General features: G+C 39.8%; 1 protein-coding gene and 1 long non-coding RNA gene across 2 annotated transcripts in view; one reads left to right on the forward strand and one right to left on the reverse strand.

Annotated features, from left to right (window-relative positions):
* Positions 1-14361, reverse strand: part of cdh2 (cadherin 2, type 1, N-cadherin (neuronal)) — a 140284-nt gene that overhangs the window by 24297 nt on the left and 101626 nt on the right. The window contains exons 5-12 of the mRNA XM_062022683.1: positions 14156-14311; positions 13461-13605; positions 11811-11983; positions 7719-7856; positions 7161-7346; positions 3860-4113; positions 1892-2034; positions 926-1159 (exon numbers count right to left, since the gene is read on the reverse strand). Coding sequence (XP_061878667.1) covers positions 926-1159; positions 1892-2034; positions 3860-4113; positions 7161-7346; positions 7719-7856; positions 11811-11983; positions 13461-13605; positions 14156-14311 — 1429 coding nt within the window. The remainder of the gene's footprint in view (positions 1-925; positions 1160-1891; positions 2035-3859; positions 4114-7160; positions 7347-7718; positions 7857-11810; positions 11984-13460; positions 13606-14155; positions 14312-14361) is intronic.
* The window catches only part of LOC133630864 (uncharacterized), a 45150-nt gene continuing 44370 nt past the window's right edge, over positions 13582-14361 (forward strand). Inside the window, exon 1 of the long non-coding RNA XR_009821355.1 lies at positions 13582-13706. This is a non-coding gene — a long non-coding RNA (uncharacterized LOC133630864). The remainder of the gene's footprint in view (positions 13707-14361) is intronic.

A 14361-nucleotide genomic window follows, 5' to 3' on the forward strand; every position in this document is an offset into this window, starting at 1 on the left:
TGTGACTGCCATCTACTGGTCACACTTATCATTCCACCATGTACCAAATAAAATAGCTTCAAGGTCGGTAAGCACAACCAAAGTTATTCCGTACATTAGGCGCACCGGGTTAAAAGGCGCACTGTCGATTTTTGAGAAAATTAAAGGATTTTAAGTGCGCCTTATAGTCTGAAAAACACGGTAATAATAAATAATTAATATCCAACTACAAATTGTTATGCAGTGGCACCTCATCTTCAAAGTGCCCAAACTTAAGAGTTTATGAGCTCTTTGCTAATTGTTATGCTTCAAGTTGCAAGAAAACATTTGAGATAAAAGTGCCATTGAAATTCAACAATTTGGTGCATTTGCAAACAGCTGAAATGTACAAGAATGTATAACAATTCTTCTCAACAAAATAGGAGAAATATAACGTTAGAGGAAAATCTAATTCAAAACATTTGTATGCATGTACAACACTTAAAACCTTTAGCATATCAGTATGTGGAATTAAATTATGGAATGGATAAACCAAATAAAATAAACAAAGCACTAATATGATTCAGTTCAGGAGACTGTTCAAACTACAAGTGTTCACAAAGTACACAGAACAATAATTATGGTGAAACAGCTTGAACCCTTTTTAAAAAAATTTTTTTTAATGAAGATTATTTATGTATTTAATATTTTTTTACTTACTATGGTATATTATTTATTTATAATTTATTTATTCACTGTTCTGTTACAGAGAACAAGGAAATGGGATAAAATTGCTATGGTATGAAAAGTGGTAGGAATAAGCTCAGATTCTTCCTACCCCTTTTCGGACGTGCTGTAATGAAACAACTGGAAATATGTGATGCATTACATTGTATCGTATGCATGTTCTAAATAAACTGAAACTGAACTGAACTGTTTCATAATATTGCAATATTGGGTGTCTTACCGCTGATTCTTGTGAGGGTCCAGTTCCTCTTAACGTCGACAGGCCTGGAAGCCAACTCGAAGGCAAAAGGCCCGGCGTTGGGCATCAGGTCGCCATCCATCGCGGTGATGTTAATGGCGTTGGGCTCGGGTTTTTCACATATTTCTGCCTCTTGCGGGAATACCCTGGGGGCGTTGTCATTGATGTCCAGCAGGTAGATCTGCAGCGTGCCGGTGCCGCTTGCTGAGGGGTTGCCTGCAATAGTCGTAAACACACGCGCACCCCCGTCAGTGCATAAATATTTATGAAGAAGACACCTGGCGGTCGGGATATTACATATAAAAATCTTAAAATGCCATAAATCATTGTGGAATCATCATGCAGGAGACAGAGGAGGAGAGAGGTGGGAAGCAATATGACACTCCAAACCGATATGTACTCCAGTGGGCCCATCCTAAGTGCATACTGATCTTAGAAACTAATCTCAAGTGAAGAGAAAAAGCGACACCAGAACATTTGGCTGGTATGTGTGTGTGTGTGTGTGTGTGTGCCTGAGGAACGTCTTCCTGACCGAGGACATAGGATGGGAATACTAAAGCAGGAAAACAGAGGCCACTGTCGCTCCTCTCAGGCGCCTCTATGTATTCACTGTGCTAAGAGGCTTTTTTACCATTCAGGCCACGCTCAAAGGAGCTAGTCATCCAATCCTGACCCATTAATACTGAGAAACCTCTTTACTGGCAAAGTTTTAAGCCTATTGGCCTACGCTATTCTCCGCGGAACAGGGTAAACCCCGACAGAGGTAGGGAAAAGGTGACTTTATCCACGCACTGGGATTGGTAGCACATTAACCCTAGGATCAATGGTGGTCGATATGTGTATGGAGGATGTTTTTTGTGGCTTTTAACTGTTTGAACTGGCACCGTCTCCTCCTCAACGCTCTCACAATAGTAGTCACAGTGACTTGTACATTCAGATGGTTTATACCGTTGTCAGTAGCCAGGAATGTTGCATTGTACAGGCTGTTCCTCACAAAAGGCGATTCTCGGTCCAGTACGGCCATTGTTGAGATTCGACCGCTGTTCGGGTCGATCCTTAGCCAGTTGGCTGGATCGGACAGTTTGGTGTACCTGATGAGATGGAAAAAATACACACCAGATGAGATGGAAAAAATAAATGGAGTAATCTGTGAGCTGTACAAGTTTAAAGAGATTAGTCTTATTTCATACTGCATCAAACAGTCGATTCTGCACCGCTTTGACATGTTTCCTTGATGGCGGTCATGTTTTTTGATCAAAATTGCTTAGCAGTCCCCTAAAGGTGTGTGCAAAATTGTGTGATGAGTCTGCTGAACACTCTTAAGGTACAGTGGGTGTTTTATAAAGTGCATTGAGCTATGTGAGAAATTTCAATTGAATTGAATTTATGGGGTTTAATAACAGCACAACATACTAGCACACTGGAGCTGAATGTTTTGGTAAAAAAATTCCCTTTTGTGTGCAGCGGTTCAGGAATAGAGAAGAATACATTAAAAAAAATAAATAGCCTTTACTGACACATACAGGAAATAAACTTCATGAAATTGTGTCCCTTTTTCACGGTCACTCAATTATCTTATGGCAGTTTACCCCGATTAATTGGCAACCTGTCCTTAAATAAGCACACAGGGTTGGTCTTTTCTTGCATTTTAGTCATTTACAAAAGGTAGGCTACTAAAAGCTCGCAACTACACAACAGCTCAGCACACAATAGCACACAAGCTTAGATATACATAATAAGGGTCTTTAATTGAAAAATATTGCAGTTTAAAATGCCACATATGTTTCAAATGTATTACTTACAGATACAAAGTCTCTAGTAGTCTCCAGTAACAAACGTGTCCGCATCATTCAACTTGCTGTCATGGATTTTTGTGCCCATATTACCACTGTATTTAAATCTAAAGACAGCATAAGTCAGCCATAAGTTTAATAATAAATATATTAGTGTTTTTCATGCATACTATTGTTCTATGTCTCTATAATTTCACTTGATCAAGCCTAACATTCCACACGACACAATAAAAAAAGTATGTATGATTTCTGCTGATATTGGGGGATTAAGATTGATACCGGCCAATAGTCAAGGCTCCAATATAAAGTTAAAGTTCCAATGATTGTCACACACACACTTGGTGTGTGTGTGACAATCATTTGTCCTCTGCATTTGACCCATCCCCATGTTCACCCCCTGGGAGGTGAGTGGAGCAGTGAGCAGCAGTGTGCGCCGCGCTCGGGAATCTGTATCGTATCGGGAAGTGATTTATATTTATATAGCGCTTTTCTCTAGTGACTCAAAACGGTAAAGTATCTTGCCCAAGGACACAACAGCAGTGACTAGGATGGCTGAAGCGGGGATCGAATCTGGAACCCTTAAGTTGCTGGCACGGCCTCTCAACCAAACTAGCCATGCCGCCCCAAGTTAAAAAGTTGTATTGGGACACCCTTAATTCCCTTAATTGAGGTCGGTCGATATTTTTTGATAACAAAAACATGCTTTACATATATTTTTGCATGATCAGATAATTTATTAAGTTTAGAAGATAAGCAATTGCATGCAAATCTTTTTTTCTGTTAAAATTTAAGTAAAAAATACATTTAGCAATAAAGACAAAGTGATTTATTGAGTTGACCCCTGTTTCACTCCAACTCTTATAACAAAGTCTGAATGGACTGAACTGGTAGGAATCACAATGCTAGATTTGTTGCCATGCAAAAAGCTGCGAGCAAAGATACCATTCATTGGTTGAAGAGTGGCCAATGAGAGCAGAGCAAGCTAACACATTATAGCCTATTAATTTCACACATGGAGTCATGCACATTCAGTGATGAAGCCACTGTTCAAATGTGACTGAAACGTGTCATGGATGTTTTACTGAAGGATTCATCTTGAGTGGTGGACAATCAAAACCCTTACCGCATGCTTTGCTTCATGAAGCGGTCGGGATCCTGTGCGGTAAAGGTAGTCAGCATACTCTCGGCCGCCAATCCCTCTTCCAGCTTAATGAGTTTGGGGTTGGGCTCGAAGTAAGGGCTCTCGTTGACATCTATCACTTGGATGGAGACTGTGGCGGTGGACTGACGAGGAGAGTGGATGCCTCTGGCCAGGGGAACCTCGTTCCTCGCCTCCACGGTCAGCACATACGTCCTACTCATTTCATAGTCGATAGGCTGGAAAAACAGACGATAACGTGAGCAACGTGAGTCTTACATTACCACATAGAATACATTGAAGAGGCAGGAGGACCTTGCAATAAAAGATTATAAACATTTTGTGCACTTCAGTAAGAACAAGGGAATACACGCTTTTTTCCTCCCTAAAGTCACAATAGATCAGACCTGGGCAAATTAAGGCACATTAAGATTTTCAATCTGGCCCGCCAAACATTCCCAAATACATTTTTTAGATCTTTAAGATGGAAACAGTAGCTGCCATTATGATGTGCAATGATGTTTTCAAATGACCGTAAGTCTTGAACTATACAAAGTATTTCAATGGTTGTAATCTGCGCTTTTGCATGATATACTAGTTACTATTGTAATCTAATTAGTTACTATGGTAATCAAATTCACAGCAGCTCAGATGAGGCACCAAGCAGTGTGGGTGGGGAGCCTTTCCACAGAGTGTTACCAGAGCGGCCATCCTGAAATGCGGGTGTCAGGGACAGACGCGGAAGGAAATCTTTACAACAAAGTTCTAAAGCTTAGTGATATCAGATTGTGGGTGGGTTTTTTTTTTACCCTTTGCGTTCATATTTCGCTGTGTTTCTTGCATTTTTGTTGTGTTTTGCTTGATTGTAAAATATGTCGATCGAGAGGGGGGGTGACGTTCATATGTTGTCAATATTCAGTGTTTTATCATTCATAGTTAATATTGTAAATCCCACATTCTTTATTTTAATGTATTTTCATGTCATTTTCATTTTGGGTGTCTCAAAAGACATGTACCTAGGGATAGGTTGATTGGCAACACTAAAATTGGCCCTAGTGTGTGAATGTGAGTGTGAATGTTGTCTGTCTATCTGTGTTGGCCCTGCGATGAGGTGGTGACTTGTCCAGGGTGTACCCCGCCTACCGCCCGAATGCATCTGAGATAGGCTCCAGCACCCCCCGTGACTCCAAAAGGGACAAGCGGTAGAAAATGGATGGATGGATGGATTCAGTAAAAAAATTTAAAATTCCATTCTGTTTTCAGGCGGTCTGTCATAACGTTTTAGCTTTCAATCAGACATTATTGTGAAGTTTTGTATTAGTGTTCCTAAAAGTAGATATACCGGCCCCCAGACACATTTTTCTCTAAAGTAGGCCCCCGAGTCAAAATAATTGCCCAGGCCTGCAATAGACTATTCATGCCTTTGTGAAAAATGAGAATAGTTATAGGTATACTAATAAATAACCTTGAAGTAAGTGTTCCAATGAGAAGAGTCAAAATTAATATTGTTGATAAGCAACTACTATCTACAAACCCCGTTTCCATATGAGTTGGGAAATTGTGTTAGATGTAAATATAAGCGGAATACATCCATCCATCCATTTTCTACCGCTTATTCCCAATGATTTGCAAATAATTTTCAACCCATATTCAGTTGAATATGCTACAAAGACAACATATTTGATGTTCAAACTGATAAACTTTTTTTTTTTGGCAAATAATCATTAACTTTAGAATTTGATGCCAGCAACACGTGACAAAGAAGTTGGGAAAGGTGGCAATAAATACTGATAAAGTTGAGGAATGCTCATCAAACACTTATTTGGAACATCCCACAGGTGAACAGGCACATTGGGAACAGGTGGGTGCCATGATTGGGTATAAAAGTAGATTCCATGAAATGCTCAGTCATTCACAAACAAGGATGGGGCGAGGGTCACCACTTTGTCAACAAATGCGTGAGCAAATTGTTGAACAGTTTAAGAAAAACCTTTCTCAACCAGGTATTGCAAGGAATTTAGGGATTTCACCATCTACGGTCCGTAATATCATCAAAGGGTTCAGAGAATCTGGAGAAATCACTGCACGTAAGCAGCTAAGCCCGTGACCTTCAATCCCTCAGGCTGTACTGCATCAACAAGCGACATCAGTGTGTAAAGGATATCATCACATGGGCTCAGGAACACTTCAGAAACCCACTGTCAGTAACTACAGTTGGTCGCTACATCTGTAAGTGCAAGTTAAAACTCTCCTATGCAAGACGAAAACTGTTTATCAACAACACCCAGAAACGCCGTCGGCTTCGCTGGGCCTGAGCTCATCTAAGATGGACTGATACAAAGTGGAAAAGTGTTCTGTGGTCTGACGAGTCCACATTTCAAATTGTTTTTGGAAACTGTGGACGTCGTGTCCTCCGGACCAAAGAGGAAAAGAACCATCCGGATTGTTATAGGTGCAAAGTTGAAAAGGTGCAACGTTGAAAAGCCAGCATCTGTGATGGTATGGGGGTGTATTAGTGCCCAATACATGGGTAACTTACACATATGTGAAGGCGCCATTAATGCTGAAAGGTACATACAGGTTTTGGAGCAACATATGTAGCCATCCAAGCAACGTTACCATGGACGCCCCTGCTTATTTCAGCAAGACAATACCAAGCCATGTGTTACATCAACGTGGCTTGATAGTAAAAGAGTGCGGGTACTAGACTGGCCTGCCTGTAGTCCAGACCTGTCTCCCATTGAAAATGTGTGGCGCATTATGAAGCCTAAAATACCACAACGGAGACCCCCGGACTGTTGAACAACTTAAGCTGTACATCAAGCAAGAATGGGAAAGAATTCCACCTGAGAAGCTTAAAAAATGTGTCTCCTCAGTTCCCAAAAGTTTACTGAGTGTTGTTAAAAGGAAAGGCCATGCATGTAACACAGTGGTGAACATGCCCTTTCCCAAATACTTTGGCACATGTTGCAGCCATGAAATTCTAAGTTAATTATTATTTGCAAAAAAAAAAAAGTTTATGAGTTTGAACATCAAATATCTTGTCTTTGTAGTGCATTCAATTGAATATGGGTTGAAAAGGATTTGCAAATCATTGTATTCCGTTTATATTTACATCTAACACAATTTTCCAACCCGTGTGGAAACGGGGTTTGTACTAGATGTGTAAAGGTAATTTGAGTTGATTTGTTGTACTGTTAATTTCTGCAGATGTTTCTCAACGTATCTTTAGAATGATTTAATGAATTCCGCCTCAATAAAGCTGTATGATAAACGGTGACCTTACCTTGACAACTGTCACCAAGCCCTCGTTAGTGGTGGGATCAGTGGGCACGGAGAACCTGCCAGTAGGGTCGCCCCCGGTGATTTTGTAGACGGCGTTCCATGCCTGCGTGTTGGGTTGGTCCTTGTCAGTCACTGACAGGTTGGCCACGATGACATTGACGCGGTTTTCGTGCACCTCGCCGACAAACTGCATGAATAAACCATGAAGGAGAGAGAGGGACTGTTAGCTGTTGCGGAAGCAGGGAGCGCACGGGGGGACTTCGGGTACACGTCGTCATGGTCATCTTATCCCCTGTTCTCCCCTAACAATGCAAGTAGCATTACTTTGCAGTGATTCACCAGCACACTAAGTGCCTCTTTCGGTCTGGCTGACATCTATGCTGGTGCATGTGTCAACATTTTTTGGGGGGGGACGGGACTGAACTCCACGCCTGGATGGCTCGCTTGCGTATCTGAATAACTTGTGAAATGCAAGACAAGCAAGACCAAATAAGAGTGCAGAGCTGCCGCTTGACTGCATACAGCGCTTGCTGTGTTGGATGTCTTGTTGATTGCTTACCGCCTCAGCCGTGAACTCTGGGGGATTGTCGTTGACGTCGGTGACTCTGATGACTGCCGTGGCTGTGTTGGAGAGGCCGTACGTCGGGTTGCCCTCGGTGTCAGTGGCCTGGATGATGAGTGTGTACTGAGGCACTTTCTGCGGGGGAAAAGAAGGAATTGTTTGATTGTAAGCCCTTTTCCACCGCAGGATCTTCCCCACTTCCCTGTGTTTCCACCAAAAACTACCCGGGTAGATTTAGTTCTTTAGGAATCTTTCGGAGAAAACAAAGGAAAGGAAAACAAAAGGAGTGCTGAAGAACGCTGGATCGGTGAAATTATCTTGGTGTGTTTTTACTCAGCTGTAGTCTTTAAACTATATGCAGTTTAATGTTGTTTATTATTTTTACAAACTTAATTTCGATACGCGAAGTTACGAGAAATGGACAGACTCTTTTAAACGTATTTATCCGGACTCGATGTGGCGACCTCAGGTGCTTACTACTCTTGACTTCATTGGAGAAATGTGGGGACACGAGTTGAACAAAGATAAATAACATCAACTATTAACTGTTTACTCTATTACCTGTTGTAAAAGTAGTCCGTGACACTCCATTTGTGTAGTTGTTAGCCTCAACCTGAGTGAACAAAATACTAATGCTAACGCTAAAGCCAATGTGTTTGTGTTGTCTGCGTGAGATAAACCCTGACATTTATTATTTGACAGCTGAAATAGACCACAAAGAATCACCTGACCCTCATGAATTCATCATTTACAGAGAGGTTGACTTATTGACTGTTGGACATGGCAGACAAAAGCCCGACTTTTTAGGGGATCACAGACCTCCAGTTGAAAACCTGCATTATAAAACAACATGACCTTTTTTCCAGGAACAGGTCATCTAATCCTTGAAAATAATACAATACATACATATTACACTGACGAAAAATATATAAAAATATACAATGTGTGTTAAATCACTGGCAATCGAGACGACGAACAATGAATGTGCAAATAATGCTAACAACAAGCTAGCTAGCAAACTGGCCCTTAACCGTAATAGCTCGCAGGCTAACACGACTGATAATATTTGCAATATCTGCAAGTAAAAAAAAAAAAATTGAACATTTGCAGCATTAATATTGTAGTGTCCCCCTCAATTTTGGTTTAATCATATTCATAACCAAAGGGGGCCCCATTATGCAAAACTAACTTTTCTTACCTCTTGGTAACTGCTGTTGTGTATACAGTATATATATATATATATATATATATATATATATATGTATGTATGTATGTATGTATGTATGTATGTATGTATGTATGTATGTATGTATGTATGTATGTATGTATGTATGTATGTATGTATGTATGTATGTATGTATATATATATGTATATATATATATTATATATATATATATATTATATATATATATATATATATATATATATATATACATACATACATACATACATACATACATACATACATATGTATATGTATGTATGTATGTATGTATATGTATACACTACCGTTCAAAAGTTTGGGGTCACATTGAAATGTCCTTATTTTTGAAGGAAAAGCACTGTACTTTTCAATGAAGATAACTTTAAACTAGTCTTAACTTTAAAGAAATACACTCTATACATTGCTAATGTGGTAAATGACTATTCTAGCTGCAAATGTCCGGTTTTTGGTGCAATATCTACATAGGTGTATAGAGGCCCATTTCCAGCAACTATCACTCCAGTGTTCTAATGGTACAATGTGTTTGCTCATTGGCTCAGAAGGCTAATTGATGATTAGAAAACCCTTGTGCAATCATGTTCACACATCTGAAAACAGTTTAGCTCGTTACAGAAGCTTCAAAACTGACCTTCCTTTGAGCAGATTTAAAAATGGGACCCATTACCTCCCTGCTTGGCACTCAGCATCAAGGGTTGGAATTGGGGGTTAAATCACCAAAAATAACTGCTGCTGCCCACTGCTCCCCTCACCTCCCAGAGGGTGAACAAGGGGATGGGTCAAATGCAGAGGACAAATTTCACCACACCTAGTGTGGTACTTTAACTTAACTTTAACTTATTTTTTTGTGATAGAGTGATTAGTTCCTCATTGAAGTTTGGTTCCTCATCTTTTCTCCTCCAAACATATTGCTGGGTATTGTGGCCAAACAGCTCAATTGTTGTTTAATCTGACATCACATGGACAAAGATAAGACCTTCTGGAAGAAAGTTCTGGGGTCAGATGAAACAGGGAGGTAAAATTGAGCTGTTTGGCCACAATACCCAGCAATATGTTTAGAGGAGAAAAGGTAAGGCCTTTAATCCCAGGAACACCAGACCTACCGTCAAGCATGGTTGGTGGTAGTATTATGCTCTGGGCATTTTTTGCTGAAAAAAACATCAAAGGTGGTAAAGGAATGGCTAAATCAGGCTAGAATTAATATTTTAGAATGGCCTTCCCAAAGACCTGACTTAAACCTCATTGAGAACATGCGGACAATGCTGAAGAAACAAATCCATGTCAGAAAACCCAACAAATTTAGCTGACCTGCACCAATTTTGTCAAGAGGATTGGTCAAAAATTCAACCAGAAGCTTGTGGATGGCTACCAAAAGCGCCTTATTGCAGTGAAACTTGCCAAGGGACATGTAACCAAATATTAACATTGCTGTATGTATACTTTTGACCCAGCAGATGTGGTCACATTTTCAGTAGACTCATAATAAATTCATAAAAGAACCAAACTTTATGAATGTTTTTTGTGACCAACAATTATGTGCTCCAATCACTCTATCACAAAAAAATAAGAGTCGTAGAAATTATTGGAAACTCAAGACAGCCATGACATTATGTTCTTTACAAGTGTATGTAAACTTTTAACCACGACTGTATATACTGAAACTGAAATTGTTTTTTCATTACAATGACCATGATTGATTTCTTCTTTGGGGAGCAAGTGAGTTGCACCAATGCTACTTACTACCCTCTACTGTACACAAGCACCAAGGTGACAAATGACTATTTTCACATTAACGGTTACTCAGGTGATGGACTAGTCACTCGGTAATGAGAATAGGGCAAATTACTTTCACGGTGGCGACTGTCGCGCATAAAACGGCAGCCCTGAGGCGGACGTGATTGAGCAGCAACCCGGCCAGATTGCCCTCACTAGGATTACATCAACTTGGCTTGTGCTTTATATTTAATTATTTATTTTCTTCCACAGCTCTGTGATCCAATTAGGGCTGTGGGTTGTTTACAGCACAATGGAGCAATAAATTAACACGTGTGCTTTGAAAATAGGGATTATTAAAATGATCTGTGATCCGTGCAACATTCTATTCATAAAAAAAAAGACCAAGACCTAAGGTGGTAATCAGCAAATGTACTTTGGCTCATTGGTTCTAATTGTCTGTATTAACAAACATGCCCAAGTTGTGATTGCCACCATACCTTAACCAAAGTGCAGAATGTAATTGTCACAGAAAAACCTGGAACACTGGCTCCAGGTGTAAACTAAGTTGTACCCTCCACAAATTGGGTAATGCCAGTGTGATGCTGTAGAGCAGTGGTACCCAACCTTTTTGTAGCTGCGGACCAGTCAACGCTTCAAAATTTGTCCCACGGACCGGGGGGGGAGGGGAATGGTATTTTTTATTTTATTTTTTGTCATAAAGAAATACATTCATGTGTGGTTACGGACTGTATCCCTGCAGACTGTATTGATCTATATTGATATATAATGTAGGAACCAGAAATATTAATAACAGAAAGAAACAACCCTTTTGTGCGAATGAGTGTGAATGAGTGTAAATGGGGGAGGGAGTTTTTTTTTGTTGGTCCACTAATTGTAAGTGTATCTTGTTTTTTATGTTGATTTAATATAAAAAAAATGTTTTTTTTTTTTTTTAATTTCTTGTGCGGCCCGGTACCAATCGATCCGTGGCCCGGTGGTTGGGGACCACTGCTGTAGAGGCAACAGTGAGTCATTGTAGTATCAGTGAGTCATTGGCTGTAGTATCACTGATGCCACATGACAGGTTTACAATGTAAACTATGTATACTGTTGTGGAATGTCTGCAAAGATAGAAAAAACTGCTACCCACCTCTCTGTCCAAGCCTGCCGCCACAGTAATGATGCCTCCCGTTTTATTATTGATAGTGTACATGTTGGAGGTGGGGCTGTCGGGGGTCTGAGAGAGGATCTTGTAGCGCAACATCCCATTAGCAGTTTTGGGGTCGTCTTTGTCAACGGCTGTCACTGTCATCACAAATGTGCCTTTTGGGGAGAAAAACAACAATTTGAGTAAACGCAGTGCAACAGTGTGCTAGTTTGATATGTGTATATAATGTGAATGTAACAGTTTTAAGATAACACAATAGAATTGCTTAGCATGAATGATTTTTAAAATGAAATGTGAATCAGCTCATTCAATGATTACATTCCTCAAATCAAAAATAATTACAAAGGAAAAAAGTTAATTTATATTAGTTGATAGATATTTTTAAGCAAAGTGAACGATGCATACAAGTGGAACAGTAACAGTCTGAATTAATATTTTGGAAAAATTAAAAGTTCATTATTGCCTAAAATGCAGCATTATTAGTTGTAGCTTGTATGTAATGTTGGCACATTGTCTTTGGAAAGTTTGTCTTCCCAAACAGGAGACTGGCGATAAGGGATGTAACTGTATGAAAATTTAATTTCACGGTTTATCGGGACCAAAATTATAACGTTATCATTGTTATCGCTGTATTGTTACTGTACTTACACACACTCTCAAAGATTTTGACCAAGTTATTTAATGTAGTTTTTTAAATAAGTGAAATAAATACACATAAAACCCACTATTTTGCATGTTTTGTGTTTCTTCTGCTCACAGTGTTTCGTCTTAGTATTTCATCTGTTTCAATAGCTAAGCTTTTATTGTTTTAAATATTGGTTTGTACTTTAGCACTTTAAGATCTATACAAATGGAAAGTGCGTAACAAGTACAATCAAATAGGTCTTTATTATTTCTGGTGGTCTTTGTGGCGTCATATTCTGTTTAGCAGTCCTTGAACGCACCGTAAAAAACATCTCCGCGTTGTATCTAGAATAGAACAATTACTCTGTCTAAGAGAGCACCGTTTTTAGATTCAATGTGCACAAATGCATATCTTAGTTGTTCTATATAACTTTAGATTGGGGTATGTTGTTTCTTAATGGGGAAAGATGGTAATGTTTCTTGTTTTCATGTTAGCATTTAAGCTAGCGAGCTGGCGCCAGCCAGTGTGTAAGTTTTTAAAATGCAGTTATTAGTCATTATTTTTTTTATAATTTTATTTAAAACAGAGTTTTACTGCGGTTATCATTAATACCATTTATCGTTACATCCCGAGTTGCAATGGAAGATGGTTTTCAAGCTTTGGTTACTCCTTGGCACTATCGCTAGTCAAAACTCCAGCGAGCCAAACTTTGTATCTGTTTACGGAGTGGACATGTGACTACATTGCAAGGCAGTTACTCTTCCATATAGAAGCTCAGTACTCCAATGTTCCGTATCAAAAAATCAGATTGCAAACGCATGTACCAATACTCTCCTAGTATATCCTCCTGAGAGCCAGCTTCTGCAGTCGACATTTGTGTTTTGCATAACAAGGCTATTTTTTTTCAAAAATGTGGAACTCGGACACAAGAAATAGACCAAAAAAATCCAGTCCACTGCATAGGACGCTCGTTCTCAGGAGGATATGGAAGATATTGTTTATATTACCTGGCTTCGAACCCTCAGGGACAGTGCCATTCCAGATCTGGTGGTTGAATTCTGGCCTATTGTCGTTCATGTCGATCACATTGATCACGATATCAATGGGGTTTTCTACTTGGTTGCCATTCAGGTCCACAGCATGAGCTCTCAGCTGCAAGAAAACATCCACAGATGAAGCGCACACAATGGGCAGAACAAATACCGAGAGTACCTATGGACACTATTCTGGCTCTGTCTGCTTCAAGGTTTCAAGTAAGTATTAAATGAATGTTGTTCAAAGATTATATGCTTATGTGTTGGCTATGTCTGTTCCAATAATATGAACACCTGCAAGGATTTAATTTTTTCTACACGCAACCTTGAGTCCTTCTCTATTGTTTGTGTTGGAGCATGTAAATAACCCAAAAGCTCTATCAAAATTGTCATAGAAAATACAGCGAGCCCTTTCTTGAGAGCTGGTATTATCTTCATGTATCGAACATTCACAGCTTACTCAAAAGAAAGCGCCATATTAAATCCTTGAAATTCTCAGACGGATAAGTTCACTTCACTGGGAAACCCTCATCACGCCACAAGTCTTTATTGAGTCTAAGCAGACTGTTTAGGCTACACATGACCCTGGAGCACATACCAACTGGAGGGAAGGAGATCATAAGGAAATCATTAAAGTCCGCTTTGGAAACGATCGTGTCTTGACTTACATGGAAGTTGGGAATATGTTCTCGATCCAGAGGCTTGTTAACGGATAGCTCTCCTGAGATGGGGGCGATGAGGAAAATGCCAGTCGGAGGTTGATCAGCACCAGGGCCTGTCACGCTGTATCTCAAGGATCGGTTCTTGTCGTGGTCTGATCGGATCTGTGGTTAGAAACGACAGAGCACCATATTCTTATTTCTTCTGCCTTCCC

This window comes from Entelurus aequoreus, linkage group LG16 (genome assembly GCF_033978785.1).
Source record: "Entelurus aequoreus isolate RoL-2023_Sb linkage group LG16, RoL_Eaeq_v1.1, whole genome shotgun sequence".
In the NCBI taxonomy this organism is placed as follows: domain Eukaryota; kingdom Metazoa; phylum Chordata; class Actinopteri; order Syngnathiformes; family Syngnathidae; genus Entelurus; species Entelurus aequoreus.